Source organism: Pediculus humanus, genomic scaffold (assembly GCF_000006295.1).
Source record: "Pediculus humanus corporis 1103172107775 genomic scaffold, whole genome shotgun sequence".
NCBI lineage: Eukaryota > Metazoa > Arthropoda > Insecta > Psocodea > Pediculidae > Pediculus > Pediculus humanus.
In genome coordinates, this window is record NW_002987371.1 from 992,207 (window position 1) to 1,018,323 (window position 26,117).

The following is a 26,117-nucleotide window of genomic DNA, read 5'->3' on the forward strand; positions in this document are numbered from 1 at the left end:
AGTTTGGCTAATTGAAATTTTTTTTTTTATAAAACGTTTTATCAGCAATTTTTCTTTCATCATTTAAAATACAAAATAATAATAATAATAATAATAATAAATAAATAAATAATTTTTTGTTTTTTTGCTTGAACGGCTGATTTTCGATGTCGTGTTTATGATAATAATAATAATAATAATAATGATAATGATAATAAAATGAAAAAAATTTTAAATCATATATATAAATCGAAAAATATTTTTTAATTTCCGCTGAAATTGCAATTGCATCATTTAAAACGACGAAATTAATTTTTTTTTTTTTTTTTTTTTTGTTAAATCGAAAGCAGACGATTTTTTTTTTTGATTCGTGAAAAAAAAAATGAAACGAAAGATGCGTACATATGCGTAAGAGTTCCTTGGGGAAGGGGGAGAGAGCAAACGCGTCGTGATAAATGCGGGAATCCTTCAGCCTTTTTTTTTTTTTTTTTGTTTACAATTATGCGGGTATAATTTTATTAATAACCCCAAAAAAATTTCGTCTGCTTTTCATTCGAAACGAACGAATTTAAAAAAAAAAAAAAAAAAAAAAAAAAACATGAACGCCCCCCCGGGGGGAAAATTGTCGATTGGCGCCAACGGTCACGTGTTCGAGCACGTTCGGGAAAAAAAAAAAATCGCCTCGAAAAAATTGAAAACTCATACAATACAAAAAAAAAAATTGCTGATAATTAATTTACATATAGGAAATATTGATTTTATTATTATTATTATTATTATTATTATTAAACAACCGTTTCCGATGATGATGATGATGATGATTATGACGAAAAATCCTTTGAAATGAAAAAAATTCTCGGAATGAATCCATTATTTCTTTGAAAATAATAAATTTTTTTTTTTTTTTTTTTTTTTTTTGTGCGAGGTTTTGTTAAATTCATGAATGACTGTTGTGAACGAACGGTTTTATTTTATTGTTTTTTTTTTTTTTTTTTTTTTCGATTAGGTTGTTTGTTTGTTTGTTGTTGACAATGTTGTGTCGTCTTCTTTGTTTATGTTGTTACGATTTTGATCGAATTCTTTTTTGTAAATCCGTAAATGTAGGCTCTTCATACGGGTCGGAGTCGACGGATGAGATGGATTTCATTTCATTTCCTTTTTCGACTGTTTTTTAATACTGGTATCATTATTATTATTATTGTTGTTGTTGTTGTCGTTGTTGTTGTCGTTGTCGTTGTTGTTGTTTTTGTTGTTGTTGTCGTTGTTGTTGTTTTTGTTGATGTTGTCGTTGTTGTTGTTGCTGTTGTCGTTGTTGTTGTTGTTATTGTTACCGTTGTTGTTGTTGTCGTTGTTAAATTCAAAAACTTTTTTTTTTCTTTTGTCTTCCAAATGAGTAACAGGTTTTTTTAAATTTTTGTTGTATTTTTTGCATTTGCTCAAGACCTGATAAAATCAAAAGTTGTTAAATAATAATAATAATAATAATAATAATAATAATAAAAATAATAATAATGAGTAAGTTAAACAGGAATTGGATGTATAATTGATAATGTGGCGGGGGAAAAGGTATTCAGGTTCGTTCCTTCCGTTCCGATTCTCTCTCTCTCTCTTTCTCTCTCCAGTTATTACAGTTATGTATTTATTTATTTATTTTTCCAAGAACGATAATTTTTTTTTTTAAACGCTTCGTAAACGATCGAACGATTGATTGATTGATTGAATGATTTAAAATAAGAGACTGAAGGGGGAGAGTCTGAGTACGTTCGGGTAAAGTTCCAGGTATCGATAAGTTAAAAAAATTTATTAAATTTTTTATTTTTATGTACGTGAATAATGGTTGTGTGTGTGTGTAGTTACCGTTTCACTTTTTTTATTGTTTTTCGAAACCGTGAGAGGTGAATAAAATAATAATAATAATAATAATAATAATAATAATAATAATAAAAAGAAAAATGGCTGCCGGTTACGTTTCTTTTATATCAATTCTACTACTGATTGTACACGACTCTCGCCATATAAAAAAAAAATTTTTTCCCCTTTATTTTATATTTGTTTTTCGTTTTGCACAAACAAAAAAAAAAAAAAGAAAACCTTCTTGAAATTCTCGACTCGTAATCTTTAGACGCTCCCAGGTGATGATGATAATGATGATGATAATAATAATAATGATGACGACGATGAAAAATCCTCGCATGTTGTTGGTTTGTTGGAAACGACAAAAAAAAAAAAAAAAAAAAAAAAATATTTGTGGATATTTTTTGGCGATGAGTTAATTCGATACGATATCGTTTCCAGTACTTTGTCTCGTACTGGAATTCCAATTTTTTGGAACTTTGTCAACAAAATAAAATAAAAATATTTGGAGAAAAAAAAAAAAAAAATTTGTAGGAAAAAAAAAACACAAAAACACAAAAATTCTCACGTGCGTTTTCGTCCGTGCCTGATTTTGACGAATTTATTAACATTTGTTAATAATTTTATTTATTTATTATTATTATTATTATTATTATTATTATTATTATTATTATTATTATTATTATTATTATTATTATTCAGTTGTCCGTTCGTTTCGTCAGCGATTTTAGTTGTTTTTCAATTTGAATTTTTTTTTCTTCTTTTTCTTCTTCTTCTTGGTAAATTTGCAAAGTAGGTCATTACTAAATTTTTTTTTTTTTTATTTATGATTTTACCTCGGCTGTTACTACTACTTTCACTGGAAATTTATTTTTTTTCGTACGTGAGCGAGTGCGTGCGGGTGCGCATGCGCGAAAAGAAAATTTCAAAAGGAAATGAAAATGTCTTGTAAAAAACATTGCTGAGCAAAAAAAAAAAAAAAAAAATTTTTTTTTTTGGTATTTATTTCGTTAACCTTACTCGATCGAAAGCTGTCAAGGTTTTTTCGTTTCCTTTTCCGCCCTTGCCCCCCTTCCTCCCTCCCGCGCCCCCCAGATTTTTATTACGCGTGATATTATAAAGTGTCGGTTGTGATAATATTGATAATAAGTACAGGTAAAGGATTTGTAGCGTTTCATGATTTTTTTTTTTTTTCTTTTCAAAGGTAGAAGAAGAAGAAAACGTTTTTTCCGTTACGGAAATTCCTGGGGAAGGGGGAGGGGAGCTGCCACTCGTTTTTAATATCATTATCATTTTTCATAATTTTTTTTTTTTTTGTTTTGTTTTTCCAGGTCGTTTTATCCGCTTGCAGTACGTATTTCGATAAGATATTTTCCGAACACGAGGAAAAAGATCCGGTAGTCATATTGAAAGACGTTAAATTCGTCGATATAAAAGCTCTCGTTGAATTTATGTACAAAGGAGAAATCAACGTGGAAAATGTGAGTAAGAATTTTCCTTACTTTTTTCCTACATGTCTAATGTTGTCATGTAGTTTAATGCGTTTCATGAGTTCATGCAAAAGTTTCCCCACTAGAACCTGGTGGGAAATCGACAAAGTTTTCCTTTCCCTCCCCTTCCCTTCTCCCTCCTTGCCTCCCCTACCCGCGCTTCTCCCCGCCCCCCCTCATCATCACATCGATTTCGCAAATTTGAAAAACCGAACGTGTCGAGAGAAAGTTAACCTTTTCCTTTTTTTTCTATGGTTCGAACCTTGACCCTTTTGATCATTAAAAAGTCTGTGCGTGAATGTTATTCACGTCGTCGTCGCCCACAATTTATTTCACGTCTATAAATAATAATAATAATAGTAATGACGAGTAATGACGTCGCTCCTCACTTACTCGTCACTCATGATGTCATCAATTTAATTTCAGTCTCATTTAACGTCGCTATTAAAAACGGCGGAAGAACTTAAAATAAAAGGTTTGGCGGATGTTTCCGGTAAAACGATTCCCAAAGACGACGACGACGACGACGACGCCGAAGAAAATGATTCCATCACTTTCGGTTCGTCATCTCTCGCATTGCAATCCCGTGACGATGAGAGGAGCAACGATGTCAAACATGCTGCTGCGGAACAAATCGGGGATTACGATGACATGTTCACGCCGACCATCGTCGAAGGTGCACATTCCATAAATGTGAGAAAGATTTTACATATATATATATATATATGCATATTTCATTATTATTATTATTATTTTGAAAAATTATCGATCGGACTTTGTTCTACAGGAGGGAAGTGATAACGAAGATGAAAACATGGAGAAAAAAGACGAAGAAATGGAGGATGCCAACGAGTACATGGATTCAGCAAACGAACAAAGTTTTTCCACGTTAATAACGCAACTTTCGGATCATCCGTTACAGGTACGAAAAGGTCAAATCAAGGTCAAAAGGTTTTTTTTTAATAAATTTTTTAAAAATTTTTTCTGGTTTTTCCGGTAGGATTTTCAAAACGATGACAATAACGAAAGAAATTCAGAGCACGATAATTCCGAGACGACGTCAAATTTAGCATTGCAATTTCCCGATGTGATAAAAATGAACGATTATTTGACGACGGGAAGGAGGCAACAATTTTGGGAAGAACCTTTCACCCGAAGACTAATGGAAGCCATAAAAAACAAAGAAATAGAAATGAAAGCCGCCGCCGAACTCATGGGAGTCTCCTACGGCACACTCTACGGTCGCTACAGGGATGCGTACGGGTGTTTGAAGCATCCATACAGAACGAAAGAATTTTGGGCGGAACAAGGGCCCGCGGACATATTGGCCAAACTACAGAAAAAAGAAATAACGCTTTTCAGAGCGGCGGAAATGTTGAACGTAACAGTCACGACGTTGGCAAATTATCTAACGACTCTTCGTCACGAAAAGGAAAACAAAAACGAAAACGAAGAAAACCATGAAAAAGAAGAATCCGAGGATAACGTGGAAGAAGAAGATGACGAAGAAATGGACGTGAACGATTCTTTAGACGTTTTCGATGAAAATAAACCGGTAAGTGTGTTTGTCTGTTTGTTTGTTTGTTGAAAATCCGGTTGCATGGTATTCGCGCACGCGCACACGTGCACGCACCCACCACAAGTCTAAGGATACATTCGTATTCTGTTATTGTTTGTTTGTACACGCCAAGGTTACGAAAACTACTCTCACTCTCTCTCTCTCTCTCTCTCTCTCTCTCTCTCCCTCTCTCTCTCTCTCTCTCTCTCCCTCTCTCTCTCTCTTTCTCTCTCTCTCTCCCTCTCTCCCTCCCTCTCTCTCTCTCTCTCTCTCCCTCTTTCTAAAAAGCCAACCGGTTTTTTAATATATGAAAATTTTTTTTTTTTTTTTATTATTAACTCGTATTTAAAAAATTAATAATAATAATAATAATAATAATCCTTGCCCGAAACAAACAAACAAACAACAACAAACGACGTGGTACGTTTGTTTGTCTATACGATAATAATAATAATCAGGTTTTGTTTTATTTTTTTTTGAATTTCATTCCTCAGATACCCTCCAAAGATGCGCAGCAATCGAATAATAATAATAATAACAACAATAACAATTCGAGCATGATGAACGCCGAAGATGAAGATGAAGATTCGAGATCGACAAGCACAATGTTGGATCGTTCGGACGAAGATTATCCATGAACAAATGCCGGGAGAATCAAACAACAGAAACAACCAAACAAACAAACAAGCGAACAAACAAACGCTTGACATATTCCGTTTTTTTCGGTTACTGTACGAAAACAATCAATCATATCTTATACATAAGAAAATTCCATTTTGTTTCCGTATACGCGATACGTTATTATCATCATTATCATCATCATCATCATTATTATTACTATTTATACGTTTGAGTGTGATAGAAATAAATTTTTTTTTTTTTTTTTAAATGAATTTTTTATACGAATCGTAATTATTATTATTATTATTATTATTATTATTTGTTGTCGAGACGTACTAAAATTAGAAAATTAATTAATTAATAATAATAATAATAATGATGATGATGATGATGACGTGTTTATCAAAGTCTCGGGGTTTTTAGTTTTTTGTACTAAAATAAATAAATAAATAAATAAAAGAGAAAATTGTGGTGTGTTGGATGGACTACTACTACTACGCACATACTTAGTTAAATCAATGAATGAATGAATGATTGAATGAGCGGTTGAATGAATGAATGGGTTGAATAATGAATAATGAATAAATAGTCACTTTTATATATACGTTTGTTATTAAAACGTTGATAAATGATACCATTGCGACGATACACGTAATCAATTTTTTTTTTATTAAGTAATTTAATAAATAAATAAATAAATGTAATGATGATAATAATAATGATAATAATAGTGTAAGAGAGAGAGAGAATAAAAGAAAAGAAAATTTAGGAAATTTTTTAAATAAATAAATAATGATGACAGTGATAGTAGTAAATAATAATAATAATAAATGAAATTGTTTTTTTATTTATTTTATCATCATCGTTATTAATATTATTATTATTATTATTATTATTAATAAATTATTAGGTTATTTTTTTAATTATACAAATAAATAAATAAATTAATAAATGAATTAAAGAGAGGCTCGTCAAGTCAGTATATCCGGTTTTTTTTTTTTAAATATTTTTTGTTATTAATAAATAAAATTAATTATTAATGAAATAAATAAATAAAGAAAGAGAGAGAGAGAGAAATTAGATAAATTTTATATTAATCGATTGATTTTAATCGATTTAACTTAATCAATTAGTAAAATTTTTGTAAAGAGAGATAGGAAGAGTGAGTGAGGGAGAGAGATAGAAAAAAAATTATTTTTTATTATTATTATTAAAATCCGTGACGTAATTTAAAAAAAAAAAAGGGATATTATATTTTATTTAAATAAATTATAGAGATAAGAATATCATTAAACAAACAAAGAAACAACCAAACAAACATTAAAATAAATATAGATATATATTAAAACGGTTAATAATGAAATAAATAAATTATACATTTATCAATCGACGACTTTATTATTATTTCTATTAAAAAAATTTATTAATTATTATTATTATCAATAAAAAAAGACAAATTTATATTTATATATATAGTATATATTATATTATTATATAATATAAAAATCAAATAATTAATTAGTCACTTTAAAAAAAAAAAAAATTTTTTATGTACATAACATATATATATATATTATATATAATAAATGAATTGAAATTAAAAAAAAAAAAAAAAAAACGCTTTCTGTGATTGAAATTATTATTATTATTATTAATGTTTTTTTTTATACAAAATAATATTATAAAAAGAAATCAAAATTTTTTATTTTTATTTTACCTTCGATAGTATATTATTATTTTTATTAAATAAATAAATAAATAAAATTTTTTTAGTTATACGAATTTTATATACATAAAAAAAAAAAAGAAAAAATAAAATCGAATTAATTTATTATTATTATTATTATTATTGTTGCTGTTGCTGGTGCAGCAAACGGAAACGATTTCGATATCGATGAGATGTAATAATAATAATAATAATAATAATAATAATAATAATAATAATAATAATAATAATAATAATAATAATAATAATAGGATTATTGATGTAATTTTATTACGAGAATGAAATGTTTTTTTTCATGCAGGGTTTTTTCTAATATAAATCATTATTATTATTATTAATAATTTTTTAAATGTAAATAATTTTTTTGATTTTGGTATTAAATAATGTAATAATAATAATAATAATGATGGTAATGATGATGTCAATGATGATAGTTTAGGAGAGATGTTGAATGTACCGACGGAATGAAGTGCGACATAATAATTATAATAAGAAAGAATATTTATAAATAAATAAATAAATAATGAAATTAATAATAATAATAATGATGATGATGATGATGATAATGATAACGATAGTTTAATTATTAATAAAAGCGCGAACGCAAAGCCGCGATGATACTTTTTTTTATTACATAAAATTTTTATTTTTTTTTTTATAGGTGGAATTATTATTATTATTATCGTCATTATCATCATCATCATTATTAATATTAATATTTTAGAAAATTGATTTTTTTTTTTTCTAATTACACGACGCTCTTAAATGTGCCTTTAAACGAGAGAAAAAAAAAAAAATTTTTTTTAAATTGAATTTGTTTTTGTTTGTATTATTATTATCGTTTTAGTCGTCGTCGTCGTCGTCGTTTGTTGTTTGTAGTCGTATGAACAACAACAAACCAACCATATAGTAAGTTCGAGTTTTTTTTTAATATATATATATAATTAGACTCTCTATTTTTAGACAATGTGTATGTATTCAATTAATTATTTTGTCGTTTCCGACGTTCGACGTCACTTTATATCATTATTATTATTATTATTAATATTATTATTATTACTGTGATGACGGCACAAAAAATCATCATCATAATTATCATTATTATTATTAATAGAATTTTACGATGATGTTGATGAAACAAATAAATAAATAAATAAATAAAATGTTTCCTATTATTTAAAAAAAAATTATTATTATTATTATTATTATTATTATTATTATTATTATTATTATTATTATTATTAATATAGAATTAAATACACGGTGATAATAATATTATTTCAGTTGTTGTTATTAAAAAATTGAGCAAGGAGAGAAAAAGAGAAAGAAAGAAAGAGAAAGAGAGAGAGAGAGAGAGAGAGAGAGATCTGACCAAAAATTATTATTAATTAAATATATATATATATATATTTTAATAATTGTAATAATATATAAATTATAATAATAATAATAATACTAGTAAATAACTGTATTTGATTGAATCATTATTATCATTATTATTTAATGATAATAATAATAATTAATTAAAAAAAAAAGAAAAAAAAAACCGGTTGTTGATGAATATAAAAAAAATGATAATAATAATATTTAAAAGTGACAATAAACGGCCTTATCGATAATAATAATAATGATGATGATGGATAAATAAACCAAAAAAAATTTGTAATTTGTTGTAGTAATAATAATAATAATAATAATATAAACGCGATGAATTTTTTTATTAAAAAATAAAAAGAGAAAAAAAAAGAAAAAGAGAAAAATATATTTATATAAATAATTTATTTATTTATTAATGTTTATGTTAATGTTTGTAAATGGAAATTTGTTCCTTTGAATTTTTTTTCTGATTTATTCCTTTGGGAATTAATTATGGAAATGAGAAAAAATTTCATGGAGTTTATCAATGATAAGAAATCTTTGATAAGAAATTTCATTGAAACAAATCAATGACAATATCCAGGGACAGAGGAAAAAAATTTTTTCTTTATAATCCATCACGTTTGTTTCATTTAAATTTTTTGATAACGTTATCATCGATTCGGTCGGTACTGGAAAAACAAGAAAAAAAGAAAAAAATTTTTCTCCAGAAAAATTTAAAAACCGGAAGTTGATGGTATTGAAAAACTTACGACACGTTAAATCCGTATAAAAACAAGTCGTGTGTTGTGATAACAAATTTTCATCATCACGGGAAATAATTATTTTATAATATCCTCGTCCGTAATTTAATATAACCGGAAATGACGTCAAACGTTCATCATATTCTATATAAAAATGACTGTCGTTAAATTTAATATATTTCGTTATGTTTAAACTGAAAATAAATTTTAACAAATAATCAATTTATTTTAAATTTCGACATTTTTTCTCTTATTATTATCAAATCGAAAACAAACAAACAAACAGACAACAACCAAATACTTACATTGTCGGATTTAATTCTTTAAAATTTTTAACGGACGATAAATAATTAAAAACTTTCGCGTTTTCATCTTTTAATTTTAACGTGGCATTAAAAACTATAATTTTTTTTACAGGATAAAATAATAATAATAATAATAATAATATTAAAAAATAATTTTTCATTATTACTTTATAATAATAATAATAATAATAAACAAATGTTATCTCGTTTGTCGTTTTTTATCGAATGATTTTCAAAAAAAAAAAAAATTCAACATTTAAATTATTTTAAAAAAATCTTTCTCATGATTTATTCAGATGGAATAAATTTTAAATTTAAAAACCTTTTTTACATTTCTGAACACGGTCCTGATAATCATCATTATCAACACCACGATTTATCAAGTTTGCATTTTCCAATAAACCAAAGATACATAAATCTATTTTCCGGTGTATATTTTTCCATATTTAAATTATCAATTTTTAATCCTTGAGAATTCTACGGGAGAAGAAAAAACCGTTAAATATTGATTTGACAGGAAATGACGTCATTAATTAAAAAAAAAAATCATTTACTGACTATTTTCGGTGGAAATATTCTTTTGTAATCGATTTTGTTCGTATGTTCCAAATATGCGCTTTTTAATATTTTTATATTTCTGTCGGTTAAACAGTGTTTGCATAGGGTGCAATGTGAGGGACCGCACGTGTCGCACTCTAGGCTGTTGGTACATTCATCTCGAAATACCATCAAACTCTTTTCAGGTACTTCCATGTGTTCTTCTTCGTTCGTTCTTTAAAACATAAAAAACAATTCAATTTGTTTCCTCCTCCTCCTTCTCCTCCTCATCTTTTCCATCTCTCACCTTGGTGTTAAATATTCCGTACGTTTTCCGATACCAACGAGTGAAAATAAACCGTATAAAACATTTTCGTACAATTGTTTGTTCGGAGGAAAATGATCAGACGATAAATTCGGCGACATGTTTGCTTCCATAAGGTAAACATTTAAATCCGAATCCAATATGAAATCGAAACGTGACATTTCGAAAAAATTTCCATCATTTTTAAATCTTTTAGTTATTCTTAATATTTTTTCTTCTTTTTCTAAAAAAACCGACGCTATAGAATTTTCTATTTGATTCCATACCTTGGATGGATTTTTACCTTGAAAAACAAATTTCAACTCTCTATTACGTATATACTACGTCACGCGTGACGTCACAAAGATAAACTCCATTACCTATTTTTTTTATGTACGCGTTAAGAGTTTCTTTCATTCCGAATTTTCTTTCGTTGTAGGATTTTTTCAAAGATGGCATTTTCCATATTGGTATGTAATCATCTCCTACCACATATTTATCGACATCTTTTTCATCGAACGGTTCGTATAATTTCGAACAGAATCTAAAAAAACAAAATGGCAAATTATAATTTGTTTTCTTTTTTTTTTTTCATTTCAGGTATGCTATACCACCTGAGAAGAACGTCACCGTCGTATATGTAAACTCTTAACGGATCCACGGATGTTAAAACAGTATAAATTCCAATATCGAATTTATAACCGTCGATCAGTAACGGATTTTGTACGAATTCCTGAACGAACGTTCCACCCGAATTCAAATCAACGTTTTCGAAATCCACGATTTTAATACCTCTGTGTGAATTACTTTTCTGTACGAAAATCTTATCCGGATTATTTTTAACGTAATTTAATAATTCCTGTTTTTCCGTTGGTAATTGAAATGCTTTGGGTACGTGTTTCAAACCCGGTGTCACGGATAAATCCACTTTATTTGTAAAAAATCCAGATCCCGGAAAATGATTTACCTACGCGAGAAAATTTAATAAAGTTATTAATTGGAAAATAGTCGGAAATGGGAAAAAGTACGAACCTTTTGATGAGGTTTGAGGTTCTGTAGGAAATTCTTCGAAAATGGCGCCAAATCACCGAATGGATATAAATGTGACCATAACAGATCGAAATTCGTATCGTTGCCCACTCTCGAATATCCCAAACGTTCTAAAACGGCTTTGACATGTTTTAAATAACCTGAATCCACTCGATCTCCATATAACATATACGTGGGTTTCGTTATTATTATTTTATTTTCTTTTATTTTCCCACCACCATTATCATCATTATTATTATTAACACATTCGCATTTGTTTAACCAAATAATCGTTTTACCGAAAACAAATAAAAAAATCCCTATAAATAATAATAATAATTTTTTAGTTTTTATTTTTTTAAAATTTCTATAATAACGATCGAGTGTAACGGTTAACATTTTTTTTTTTTAAAAACAAAATCACAACATAATTTCACTTAAACACTTTCGAAATGTTTATTTCGTTTTTATTATATTAATTTATCCGATTTATAAGATTATTTTAACGAAACGTATATTTAAAAGTTGTTTTTTTTTTCTTACAATTTGTTTAAATTTTAACATGGCGGATTATATGGTAAAAGTAATCGTAACGACCGTTACTTCGAGACTGGGTCAAGTACCTGTAAACGTCAAGTATTCGAAACGTTCTATTAAATGACGTCACAATATGTTAATAATAAAAAAGTACGTTCAAGTATTCGCGATCGGCGAGAAGTTGTTGATTTTTAACGGTCGAAAAAAATCGATGTGATTTAATTTCGTGTCGAAAGTGTGAGTTAAACCGGTTATTACGGTTTTTTTTTGTAAAATTTATTTCGAACTCGTTTATTTAATTTTTCATTAACCCGTAATAACATTAACTTTATTTTAAACATAAAAAAAAAAAATTTTCCCCCATTTTTTTTCTGCATATTACGTAATTAGAAGGAAATTTGATTCGTTAAAAAAAAATAGATGTCAGTGTTTTCATTCAAAAAAATTTTTAATTATTTCGACAGCCGTTAATTAATTAATTTATTTAATTAGAAAAATATTTTTATATCAATAACGCTTATTTAAACATAACATTTTTTTATAAAAATAAATTAATTATTAATATATTTAACGAGGATGTTTTTTTAATACGATTGTATCGTGAAATTCTCCGGTGCCTTTAAGTTGTTCGTTTCTTTCTACCGACGTTTGTGACGTACTCGCGCTTTCTTTTGATTGGTCCGTTGATATTTGTATTGCGTCATCACGTTGAAGTCTATGCCTAAATCTTAAATAATAATAATAATTTATTAACATCGAGTCCTTTTATCGCGTGAAAATTTGAAAAACAAGGTTATAAAAATTTACCGCCTAAAAGTCGATTGAATTTTACTTGCCGCCATATGCAATTCTTTTTCGAGAACGTTCCAAACTTCACCGTCCGTTGAATTTTTCAAATTTGAACCGTCGGAGGATTTATAAACAATATAATCATCATTATCAACTGTAAGTTTTATTATTTTTTTAAAATATATTTTAAAAAAATTATTATTATTATTATAATTTAATTAAAATATTTACCATGAGATGGAGTGGCGTCGGTTAAACTTTTCGTCAATCGTTTTGTTTCCGGTTTTTCTCCATTTTCTTCTTCTTCCGGTTTGAGGTTTGATTCCGTGGATTCGGTTTCACGTATCGAACTTAGTGTTACCGTATCAGTTCTTATGAGTTTTTTTTTATTTTGCGAATCGTTTTGTACTATCGAATCCGACATTTCCTCTTCTTTTTTTTCAGATGTAATACCTAAAACGGATGCATCCGGTGCGGAAGGTCGAATAACGACACCGCCATCATCATCATCATCGTCTTCTTCGGCGTTTAACGGATGAGATTCTATAACTGTTACGATTTCAACGGATTGAAAACCAACATCGCTACCCAAAGTTTGAGAACTTGTTTCATTGGTGGTAGACTCCGAATTTACGTTATCAGATTTTGGTAAGTTTTTTTCTTTATCTAAATCTTCTTCTTCCGGTACGACATCTACTTCCTCTTCGTCTCGCGGTGGAATAGGTACGGCTCGAACGGCTCTAACTAATTCTTTTTTCGGTGTTTCTTCTTCCACTTCTAATTTTTTAACGTTTTTTTCGATGGAAATTGATGATGATTTGGTCGTATCATCGATTTCCAAAGAGCTGAACAGTCTTTCGTTGTTCAGAAACATTTCGTTCATGGTGAGTAAACTCACGTTTAACAATGGTAAGAAATAACTCGTGTTCGATACCATAAGATCATCTATTTCCGTTACTTCGTCGTTTATCATTTTGTCGTCTGCGTCGTCCGATGGGGAGACAATTTCTCGAACTATCATCCAAGAATCTTGATCGGATGTTTCTTTTTGAATTTGATAAGCTTTGATCATCGTTTCACTTTCGGAATCAGGATCCAACGAAGATGGTTCTTCGGTCATGTGTAATATTTTGTACGTTTTCGTAACTATTTCCGGTACTTCTAACGAATCGTAATAATGCGTTGCTATTCTTTTTATTTTTTTTTCACTGTCAAATGAATTGTCCTCGTCGTTGTCTTTGTCGTTGTCTTCTGACACGCCTTCTTTAACAATGCTGAATTTATCGACGACAGCGCATAATTCTTCTTCTTCTACGGGTACCCTATTTTCATCCGGTTCGATTACTTCGATATTTATAATTTTATTGCCGTCCACGTTTTCGTGAACGTTCGGTATGCTAAATTTGTCGACAACAGCACAACATTCTTCTTCTATGACTGGAAGTTTATCAACTACGTCGCTGTCGTCTTTCGGTTTTTCTTTTACCTCGTCTGGATTTTCCTCCGTGTCTTCATCAGTTAATAAATCCGAAGGTGATTCTTCAGGAATGTTTGGTAATTTTAATTCTATGTCTTCTATATCTTCACCAACTTTTCCTTTGGGATCTTCTTTGTCATCATCGACAATAACATCGGCTTTTACATCTTTGGTGTCTTTATCAACCGGACTTTCATTTTCCGAAACAATTTTCTTATCAATATCTTCGGATATCACTTCACCTTCTTTAATTTCTTCTGCTTTTCTTTTAGTTCTTTCGTTTTGTGTATCCGATTTAACATCATCATCATCATCGTTCAACGACGCCTTGAGTCTTTCCAATTCTCGTTCATCTTCACTTTCGGTCCCGTTATTAAATTCAATTTTTTCTTCTTCCGTTATATCATCGACTTCATTTTCAGTTTTAACTTCTTCGTCCATCGAATCTTTACCTTCTCCGTCAATTTCACTCCCTACGTTTAGTGCCACGTCTTTCTCGATGACTTCTTCAGAAACTTGTTTAGGAGGTTGCGTCTGTACAGGATCGATTATTTTCTCAACGTTTTCCGTCAGAACGATTTTTTCTTTTTTAACATCGTTTTCTATCACTTCCGTTTTTTCATTCTTTGTTTTTTCCGTCTTTTTCGACTGCGATTCTTCCAGTATTTTTTCATTTATGTGAAAAGGTATGTTTTCAGGTTTTATGTTACCGATGATCGACATTATTGCTGATGTCGGTTGAATTTTACGATCGCTTAACTCAATCATCGATTCGTTTTCGATAAATTTTTTACACGTTTCGATAACTTCCGTTTTATCACGTTTGACGGAATCTTTTCCTACAATTTCCGGTTTTGACGTTTCATTTGTTAAATGAGTTTTTTCAACGTGTGGATCGATATCGTTCGATCCGTGAATTTCAATCGTTTTAGTTATTTCGGTAACTGTTTCCTCTATGGTTTCGATGGTATAAGTCGATGATCCCGTGACTTCGACTTCCGTTTTAGTGGTAATTATTTCCTCGACTGCGCTTTCTATAACTTCCGTAACTTCATTCGCATCTTTTATTTTACTTCCCGTTCTTTCCATTTCTTCTGATTTTTCTATTATTTCCAATGTTAAACTCGTTTCTTCGATTTCTTCCACGTTTTCGAGTTCTTCGTCATCGTCTGCATTGTCGTTGGATTCTTTTGGTAACTTTTCTTGTTTAGCTTCTTCATCGTCTTTAATTATTTCTTCGGCATCTTTTTCCTCTTTATCACCCTTTATTTCTTTATTCTCTTTCGTGGGTTCTTTTTTACTTTCTTGTACTGTTTCAGTTGCAAGATTCTTCTTTAAGTTCTCCGGTTCTTTTGTTTCCGATTTTAAAATTTTCATTCCGGTGAGATCCACATCAGGGATCGTTTTTTGAGGTTTTTCAAGGTCAATAAAATCTTCTTTATCATTAGGTTCGATACCTGCTACATCGGCTTTACTTTCGTCATCACCTGCGATATCATCAGGATTTATTGGGTCCACCTGTAATTTTTCCTCTGGTTTACTTTCGACTTTGTCAAGGTTATCAGTTTCCTTCTGTAACGCGTCGGTAACTACTGTGTCGTCAGGTTCAGAATTTTTAGTTTCTGTTTTTTCATCATTTTGATGTTCAAGATTTGCAGTCTCTCCGTCGTTCTCGGAATCCTTAATTTCAATCACATCAACATCACGTTTTTCCCTTTTAACTTCTAATACATCCGCGTCGTCAATTTTTTCTTCAGAAGTTTTTTCTTTAAGAATATTTTCTTCTTCTTCTTCTTCTTCAGGTGTTTTAGCTTCCTTTTCTTTTACAGAATCGTTTTCTTTAGGTTGTTTTTCCTCATCAGGTGTTATTTCAATAGGTTTTTTATGTTTGTGTGTTTCATCACCAGGCTCACCTTCTGTGACTTCCGTTTTGGTTTCTGTGTCTTTAATTTCAATAACATCAATATCGTCGATTATTTTTAAAGGTATTGCTGATTTAAGTATACCACCTTCTTCTGCTTTCATTTCATCCTTATCGGATTTAATTTCCTTTTGCTCCGCCTCCTTATCAGGTTCAGGTTCTTTCAGTTCTGATTCTTTATCAGGTTCATCGTCAGTAGGTTTTGTTATCTTATCAGGTTCAGGCTCTTTCAATTCTGATTCTTTTTCAGGTTCATCGTCAGTAGGTTTTATTATTTTATTGGGTTCATTCTCCGAAGGCTCCACCTCCTTATCAGGAGTTTCTTTTACTTCTATGACATCAACTTTATCAATTATTTTGTCTGGAACGCCTTCAATAGGAGTCGATTCTTTTGCTTTAATTTCATCTACAGTCATCGATTCTTTCAAATTTGTCCCTTCGTCAGGTTCAGGTTCTTTTAGGTCCGATTCCTTATCAGGTTCATCCTTAGTAGGTTCTGTTTTTTCATCAGGAAGAGTTTCAACAAGTTTAGTTTTTTCATCAGTTTCAGGTTCTATCGATTCTGTTTCGGTTTTCTTATCCTTAATTTCAATGAAATCTACTTCTTCATCAGGTTTTTCGTCTTCTTTAACTTCAATTACATCGACATCTTTAATGGTCTTTTCTGAAATTTCTTCTTTGAGGGTAACTTCTTTTTCCTTATCTTTATTATCAGTTTCAACTTCTTCTGGCTCCGCCTCCTTATCAGGTTCATCATCAGTAGGTTTTGTTATCTTATCAGGTTCAGAATCTTTTAGTTCTAATTCTTTATCAGGTTCATCCTCTGTAGGCTCCGCCTTCTTATCAGGTAGCGTATCTTTTACTTCTATAACATCAACATCATCTGGAGCGCCTTCATTAGGAATAGATTCTTTTGCTAAAATTTCATCTTCAGTCACAGTTTCTTTTGAAACCACCTCCTTGTCAGGTTCATCGACAGGTTCCACCCTTTTATCAGGTTCACTTTCTTTATCAGTTTCTGGTTCCTTGGATTCTGTGTCGGTTTTCTTATCTTTAATTTCAATTAAATCTACCTCGTCATCGTGTTTTTCTTCTTCTTTAACTTCAATTACATCGACATCTTCAATGGTCTTTTCTGACATTTCTTCTTTTTCCTCGTCTTTATTATCAGATTCAGCTCCTTCTTTTTCCGCCTCTTTATCAGGTTCATCCTCCATAGGATCCGCCTTCTTATCAGGTAGCGTTTCCTTTACTTCTATGTCATCAACTTCATCAATTACTTTGTCTGGAACACCTTCAATAGGAGTCGATTCTTTTGCTAAAATTTCACCTTCAGTCATCGATTCTTTCAGTTTTGTTTTCTCATCAGGTTCATCCTCAGCACGTTCCACCTCCTTATCGGGTTCATCCGCAACAGGTTCCTCCCCTTTATCAGGTTCACTTTCTTTATCAGTTTCAGGTTCCTTGGATTCTGTTTCGGTTTTCTTATCTTTAATTTCAATAAAATCTACCTCCTCATCGTGTTTTTCTTCTTCTTTAACTTCAATTACGTCGACATCATCAATTATTTTTTCTGAAAGATCTTTATCAACAATATCTTCTTTTGCTTTATTCTCAGGTTCAAGTTCCTTTTCTTCCGTTTTTTTATCGGGTTCATCATCAGTAGGTGTTTTTAACTTATCGAGTTCATCATTCATAGTTTCTGCTTTTTCGTAAAAATCAGGTTTGGGTTCACCCACAAGAGGTTCCTCCTTTTTATCAGGTTCACTTTCTTTGTCATCTTCAGGTTCTTTAGATTCTGCTTCAATTTTACTATCTTCAATTTCAATTAAATCTTTTTCGTCATCGTGTTTTTCTTCTTTATCACCTTCTTCAGGTATTTTTTCTGGAATTCCTTCATTTAGGGTGACTTCTTTTGCTAAAATTTCATCTTCAGGTTTGGGTTCTTTGAGATCCGTTTTATCCTTTATTTCAGTTTCGTCTTCAGTTACAGCTTCTTTAGGTTCTTTTTCTTTGATTTCTATCAAATCTACGTTTTCGTCTGGTTTTTCTTCCTTAACTTCTATTACGTCTACATCTTCTAGTACCTTTTCCTCTGAAATCTCTTCATGGTGTGCCAATTCTTTTTCTTTAGTCTCATTTTCAAGTTCAGTTCCTTTCAATTCTGTTTCTTTATTAAATTCATCTTCTGTGGGTTTTGTATCTGTTTCCTTATCAACCTCAGTTTCCGTTAGTACAGTTTCTTTGGATTCAGTTTCCTCTTCAGTTGCAGCTTCTTTGGATTCCTCTTCAGTTACAGCTTCTTTAGGTTCTTTCTCTTTTATTTCAATGAAATCAACATTTTCATCCGGTTTTTCTTCTTTAACTTCTATCACGTCTACATCTTCCGTTGCCTTCTTTGAAATTTCTTCATCGGGAGTATCTTCTTGTGCTTTAATTTCACCACCTTCAGTTTCGGGTTCTTCGAGTTCCGTTTTCTCTTCCGGCTCAGCGTCTTTGTGTACCGTTTCCTCATCAGGTTCAATTTCCGCGGGTTCTGATTCCTCAAGTTTAGTTTCCTTCTCAGTTGCAACTTCTTCAGGTTCTTTCTCTTTGATTTCTATCAAATCAACGTTTTCGTCTGGTTTTTCTTCTTCAACTACTATTACATCTACATCATCAAATACTTTCTCTGATATTGATTTATCAATAATAGCTTCTTCAACTTTAGGTTCTTCATCTTCAGGTTCTTTGAATTCCTTTTCCCCATGGAGCTCATCCTCCGTGGGTTCCGTTTTACTATCAGATTTGTCTTCAGTAAGTTCTAATTCTTTTACCGTTTCAACTTTCTCAGGATCCTTTTCAGTCTTTGTATCCTTGGTTTCAATCACATCTACTTCTTCGGTTATTTTTTCCGAAGTTACGTCGGGTTTGTTGTCCATTTGTTCCGCTACATTATCATCTTTATCCTCTGTAGGTTCAGTTTCCGTTGGTACAGCTTTTTTATCCTCAGGTTTAGCTTCAGTTTTTGTGTCTTTGATTTCAATTACATCAACATCATCGATGGGTTTTTCTGGTATTACTTCATCAAGGGTCACTTCTTTTGCTTTAATTTCATCCTCAGGTACGAGTTCATTGGTTTTAGTTTTCTCTTCAGACTCATCATCGATGGGTTTTATTTCCTTATCAGGTTCGATTTCCGTTGGTTCCATTTTAGTTATTGCTTCTTTAATTTCAATCAAATCCGCGTCTTTGTCTTGTTTTCCTTCTTTGACTTCAATCACATCAATATCGTCAAGAACTTTTTCAGGAATTGCTTCGTCCATAAGATTTTCTTTTTCTGTACTTTCATCATCGGGTTTAGCTTCTTCCTGATTTGTTCCTTCTGTAGGTTCTGTGGGTTCCAAATCCTTATCGGATTTGCTTTCAGTATGTACTGTTACTGTTAATGGTTCAGCTTCTTTAACGTCCTTTTCAAACTTTTTATCTTTGATTTCAATCACATCAGCATTTTCAGTTATTCTTTCCAAAGTTTCTTCTTTTTCTTTGATTTCATCGTCGGGTTCAACTTCTTTTTTCTTCGCTTCCTCATCAGGTTCAGTTACCATTAGTTCTGATTCTTTATCAGATTTTTCCTCAATGGGCTCCGCTTCTCTATCAGGTTGTTTTTCTTCTTCAACTTTTATTACATCAACATCATCAATTACTTTTTCAGGAATAGCTTCTTCAGTGGTAACTTCCTTTGCAGTAATTTTATTCTCAGGTTCGGGTTCTTTGATTTCCGATTCCTTATCGGTTTCATCCTTTGTAGGCTCCGTCTCGGGTTCAATGTTTTCAATTTCCGTTTCCTTTTCAGCTTCAGCTTCCTCAGGTTCTTCACCTTTCGTCTTTTTGATTTCAATAAAATCTACATTTTCTTCATCCTTTTCCTCTTTAACTTCAATCACGTCTACTTTTTCAATTATTTTTTCTACAACTTCTTCCTTAGGGATAATATCTTTTGCTTCAGTTTCATCTCCGGTTTTGGATTCTTTTAACTCCGTATCATCCTTTTCAGGTTCATCCTCAGCATGTTCCTCCTTCTTTTCGGGTTCATCTTCCGTATCTTTTGATTTTTCATCAGGAAGAATTTCAACAAGTCTAGTTTCTTCATCAGTTTCAAGTTCCTTGGATTCTGTTTCGGTTTTCTTATCTTTAATTTCAATTAAATCTACCTTTTCATCAGGTTTTTCTTCTTCTTTAACTTCAATTACATCAACATCTTCAATGGCCTTTTCTGAAATTTCTTCTTTTTCCTTGTCTTTATTATCAGATTCAACTTTTTCTTTCTCCGCCTCCTTATCAGATTCAGGTTCTTTCAGTTCTGATTCTTTATCAGGTTCAGGTTCTTTTAATTCTGATTCTTCATCAGGTTCATCGTCAGTAGATTTTGTTATTTTATCGGGATCATCCTCCGTGGGCTCCGCCTCCTTATCAGGTAGCGTTTCCTTTACTTCTATGACATCACCATCATCAGTTACTTTGTCTGGAACTCCCTCACTAGGAGTCGATTCTTTCGCTTTAATTTCATCTTCAGTCACAGTTTCTTTTGATTCCACCTCCTTGTCGGGTTCATCCACAATAGGTTCCACCCTTTTATCAGGTTCACTTTCTTTATCAGGTTCCTTGAATTCTGTTTCGGTTTTCTTATCTTTAATTTCAATAAAATCTACCTCCTCATCGTGTTTTTCTTCTTCTTTAACTTCAATTACATCGACATCTTCAATGGTCTTTTCTGAAATATCTTTATCAACAGTATCTTCTTTTGCTTTATCCTCAGGTTCAACATCCTTTTCTTCCGTTTTTTCATCAATTTCATCGTCAGTGAGTTTTGTTAACTTATCGGGTTCATCCACCGTAGTCTCCATTTCCTTATCAGGTTCAGTGCCCTGAATTTCGGTTCCTCTCTCAGTATCATCTTCCATAGGTTCCGTTTTAGTTTTTGAATCCTTAATCTCGATGAAATCTACATTTTCGTCTTGTTTTTCCTCTTTAACTTCTACGACATCAACCTCATCTGTTGCTTTTTCAGGTATTGCTTCGGTAGTGGTGACATCTTGTGCTTTAATTTCATCTTCAGGTTCGGGTTCTTCGTGTTCCGTTTCAGTTTTCTTGGGTTTGATGTCTTCATCAGTTACAGCTTCCTTTGGTTCTGTTTCGGTTTTAGCCTCATCACCTTCAGTTGTACCTAATTTGTCATCTTGTTTTCCCTCTTTAATTTCAATAACATCAACATCGTCATCTTTAACTTTTTTGGAAATTGTTTTGTCTCCTTTTGCTTTATCCGATTCATCTTCAGTAGGTTTTGTTTCCTGTACCGTCTCATCTTCTTTAGAATCTTTTTCTGTTTTCGTATCTTTAATTTCAATTACATCGACATCGTCAATCTTACCGTCGGGTTCAACTTTCTTTTCCTCCGTTTTACCAAGAGATTCATCTTCTGTAAAATCAGTTTCCTTATTGGATTCGGTTTCCGTTCGTTCAGTTTCTCTTTCAGTCTCAGACTCTTTTGATTCCGTTTCCGTTTTCGTTTCGTCGCTTTCAATTAAATCTAATTTTTCATCTTTGATTTCCTCCACGTGAGCACCATCAGTGACCTTTTCAGTAACCGTCGCTTCTTTTGCTACGATTTCTTTTTCTGTCTTCTTTTCTTCTGCTTCCTCGCCGGAAATTTTCTCTTCTTCACCTTTTCTTTCTTCTTTAGATTTCAATGTAGTTCCTTCTTTACGTTTTTTACTTTTGATTTTAGTATCAGATATTTCAGACAAATATTGTTTCACTGGCCTTTGTAGGATCTTAGCTTTTTCGGCACCACTAACAATCGTCTTTGCGACAACCGCTCCTCCTTTCGACAAAGATCCCACTTTGTTTCTTTTCGTTTCCGGTCTTTTAATGACTCCTGATTGTTTTTCATCACTCGTTGATTTTTCTCTCTTTCTAATACCCTCCAACTTAGATTTATCTCTAACGTTTGTTATCCTTTCCGGTGATTTTTCCTCTACTCTAGCCTGTCTTTCCAACCTTTTACTTCTTCCGTCTGATCTTTTTATCACTCCCGGTGTTTCTTTTCTATGCGATATCGGTTTTCTTATTTCCTTTGTCACTAATTTATCCACATCAACATCCGAACGTTTCGACAAAGTTTCTTTTTTTTTTAATGGATCGCTTTGTGGTTCGCGCCTGGTTTTTACTCTCGGGGATATATCTTTGTAATCAACAACTTTTCTAGAATGTTTACTGTCGAGTTTATTAGCAGCATTTCTTGCTTCTTCGAAAGTTTTTCTAACTTTTCCTTTTCTTGGAAATGGTAACTGTGGTCTGTAGGTATTCATGTTGTTCGTTTTTGTTCTCGTATCCTCGGATTCTTTTTTTTCTTGTGCGTTGTCTTGTTCGCTTGGGATTTCTTTTACCGTAGCCTTATCACCATCTTGTATCTCGATACTACTATCTTCGTTGGATTGTTTTTCTTCATGTTTTTTACTTTCTTCAATAGTTTCCGCGTTACTTATTTCATCTTTTGTTGTTATCGAAACGTCTTCATTGTTTTCCGTTTCTACTTCTTCAGTTTTTAATGAAAGACTTTCATCGTTTTCTGTGACGTCATCTTTCGTCATTTTTTCTTCTTCAAGGGTTTGACTATCAGTTAATTTTTCCGTTTTGTCATTTTCATCATTTTCTTCTTTTGTTAATATAGAACTGTCGACAGCACCCCTGTCGATTTCAGCTGGAACTGTGATATCAGTATCCTTCTCAACGTCTTTTTTACTATTTTTGTCGGCATCTTTTTCATCAACGATTTCTAGTTCATCTTCAGTATGTTTGCCATCTTCGTCAATAGGTTCTTCTTTTTCCACGGTATCTTCAAAACTATCTTCATCGTAAATATTTTCTTCATCGTCGGAATTTAACGTATCGTCGTTGATTGTTTCCTCTTTAGTGTCTTCAATTATTTCTGCTTCTGTTTCATCTTTGACCTTTTCTTTTTCTTCTTTCGTTTCCGTTTCTTCTTCTATTTCTCGTTTTTGTTTTACTCCAGTTTTATCGATTTCTGTTTCTTCCTCTTCTTCGTCCATTTTTTCTTTTTCAATTAGGTCTGGTTCTGTTTCGTCTGTTTTAACCTTTTCTTTTTCTTTTTTCGTTTCCGTTTCTTCTTTATTGGTTTCTTCTTCTATTTCTCGTTTTTGTTTTACTTCAGTTTTATCAATTTCTGTTTCTTCGTCTTCTTTGTCCATTTTTTCTTTTTCAATTATTTCTGTTTCTTCGTCTTTTTTGTCCATTTTTTCTTTTACAATTATTTCTGTTTCTTTTTCTTCCATCTCGACTTTTTCGTCTTTTTTTAATTGAATTTCATCTTTTTCAATTTCTTCCTCCTGTTTTTCTATTACTTTTGTTTCTTTTTCTTCAACTTCTTTTTCAATTTCTTTTTCTTCCGTCTTGACTTTTTCCTCTTTTTCTATCAGTTCTATTTTTTCATATGTTTCGTGCTTTTCTCTTACTTCAATCTCTTCCTTTTCAATCTTTTCTTTTTCTATATGAGTTTCCTCTTTTTCTTCTTCTTCCTGATCAACCTTTTCTTTCTCTATTTGAGTTTCTCCCTTTTCTTCTTCTTCTTCTTTTTCTAATAATCCTATTCTTGTTTGAGATTCCTCTTTTTCAACATCTTTTACATCTCGCATTTCTCCTTTTTCTTCTTCTTCTTTTTCCTTATCAATGTTTTCTTCCTCTATTTGAGTTTCTCCCTTTTCTTCTTCTTCTTCTTTTTCTAATAATCCTATTCTTGTTTGAGTTTCCTCTTTTTCAACATCTTTTACATCTCGCATTTCTTCTTTTTCCTCTTCTTCCTTTTCTATCAATTCTGCTTCTGTTTGAGTTTTCTCTTTTTCAACATGTTTTACATCTCCCGTTTCTTCTTCTTCTTCTTCTTTTTCCGTCTTCATTTCTCTACCTTTTTGTATAAAACTCTCTTCCTTTTCAATTATTTCTTCCACAGTAGTTATTTCTTCTGTTCTTCTTTCAATTATCTCTTCTCTTTTTATCGTAATTATTTCTTCTTCTTTTTCAACAATAATTATCTCTTCTTTTTCTTCTATGATTTTTTCAGTCTCAACATTCTCTCCCCCAGTTTGACCTTCTTCTACTTCTGTGTCTTGCCTTACGTCACCTTCCTCTTTTTCTTCGGCGACTTCTTTTTCCATTTCCTTATCATTCTCGTTTGTTTTTATGTTTTCATCATCATTTTCCTCCAAATTGTTCACATCGTCCGGTCTTTTACCCTTTTTCATCTTTTCCGCTTCTTCTACCGGCACACTCCCAACTAAATTTTTAACTTTTGTCTGAACATTTTTTTTTTTTTCATGACCTTCCTTTTTAGATTTATCTCTCGTTAAATTTTTTTTAACAACAACATCATCATCACCTTTTTTCGAAATCAATTTATGTTTTTGTTCAGAACTAATTGTTTTACCTAATTTTTTACTATGTGATTTTTCTACATTTCTACTACTACTACTACCACCACCACCACTACTCTCCTCCTCCCTTACTACTTTTGATTTTTTAATTTTTTCATCATTTTCAGTTAGAATCGAAGTTTTTTTTTTTTTTCTTGTTTTTTTTTGTTCTTCGTCCTCTTCGTGACGGGGGGATTTATTTTTTTCGATAATTTTTTTATGTTCAGGTGATAATTTATTCGTTTTTATCGCTTGTGCAAGGGTTAAATATTTCGATGAATTTTCCTCCCTTAGTTTTCCGTCATCATCATCATCATTGGTCATTTTTAATTTTTTCGGTGATCTTCGTGGGGATTTATTTTTTTCAACGATATTTAAATGTTGTGGCGAAAGTTTATTTGTTCTAATAGCTTCTCCAAGTGTTAAAACATCAGAAGAAGAAGTGGTAGTAGTAGAGGTGGTGGTGGTGGTACTCACAGTCGTTTTACCACCCCGAGTGATAATTTTCCTCGGGGAAATTTTATTTTTTTCAACGATTTTCCTATGCGCCGGAGAAAGTCGATTCCCACTCATTGCTTCTCCCAATGTTAAAGCTTTCCTTTTAGCAGGACTTAAATCCACAATATCCCCAAGGACCATACCCTCGTATTTCAAAGCTCTTCTTGGTGATACGGTCGTCGATGTTGTTTTCCTTCCCGGCGATAAAATTTTTTTCTTTTCCGTAACCGTCAACGCCATTTTTTTCGACGGTGGGGATTCGTAAACGTCAGTTTTATTTTTTTTATTCCCGATTTGTTCTTGTCTTAAAATTTTATATTTTTCCGGGATTTGACTCCTCGATGGGGATGCAGAAAATCTATCGGATGCGGATTTGGGAAAATGTCGAGCTAATTTAATCAAATCGTCATCATCGTCGTCGTCTGAAATTTTCTCATCTAAAAAAAAAAAAAACAAAAAAGGGGGAGGGGATGGGGTGAATATCAAAACCGGAAGTTGTAACGAAACAAAAATTATTATTATTATTATTATTATTTAATTACCTGTTTTCTTATCGCGTAGTCGTAATAAATTTTCAAAATAATTTGCGGCAAATATATAAATATCATCGGTTTTAGGCTGTTCTTTCAATACTTTTCTTATCAATCCTTCGAGCGCCATGTCTAAATTTTCCGGTATTTGTATTTTTAAACTCGTCGTTTTCGAATTCAAAGCAGACGACGACAAATTTTTTAGATTCATTTTTATCGGGATTTATTATTATTATTATTCACCCTTCGAATAACGAATGTTAACTAAAAGACTTTTTTCTTTTACCCGGGTTGGTTTTCCGTCGTCACTCTGGTAACCTTTTTCACTCCTACCACTTACCCTTAACTTTCTCTCTCTCTCTTTCTCTCGTTCC

General features: G+C 31.4%; 2 protein-coding genes across 2 annotated transcripts in view; one reads left to right on the plus strand and one right to left on the minus strand.

The window, feature by feature from the left end:
* Window positions 1-5,519, plus strand: part of Phum_PHUM362040 (uncharacterized protein) — a gene marked incomplete at both ends in the record, with an annotated part of 8,909 nt that extends 3,390 nt beyond the window's left edge. The window contains 5 exons of the mRNA XM_002428034.1: window positions 3,165-3,314; window positions 3,750-4,016; window positions 4,111-4,245; window positions 4,324-4,878; window positions 5,376-5,519. Of these exons, the coding sequence (XP_002428079.1) occupies window positions 3,165-3,314; window positions 3,750-4,016; window positions 4,111-4,245; window positions 4,324-4,878; window positions 5,376-5,519 (1,251 nt within the window). The remainder of the gene's footprint in view (window positions 1-3,164; window positions 3,315-3,749; window positions 4,017-4,110; window positions 4,246-4,323; window positions 4,879-5,375) is intronic.
* A 4,497-nt stretch (window positions 5,520-10,016) lies between these two features.
* Phum_PHUM362250 (Microtubule-associated protein futsch, putative) lies at window positions 10,017-25,954 on the minus strand (the record flags this gene model as incomplete). The annotated part of the gene is made up of 10 exons (XM_002428035.1): window positions 10,017-10,130; window positions 10,212-10,425; window positions 10,498-10,798; window positions 10,875-11,038; window positions 11,109-11,461; window positions 11,527-11,699; window positions 12,720-12,781; window positions 12,868-13,003; window positions 13,081-25,650; window positions 25,756-25,954. 10 exons carry the CDS (start codon window positions 25,952-25,954, stop codon window positions 10,017-10,019), a joined length of 14,286 nt encoding a protein of 4,761 aa, XP_002428080.1.
* Between the last annotated feature and the right edge of the window lie 163 nt (window positions 25,955-26,117).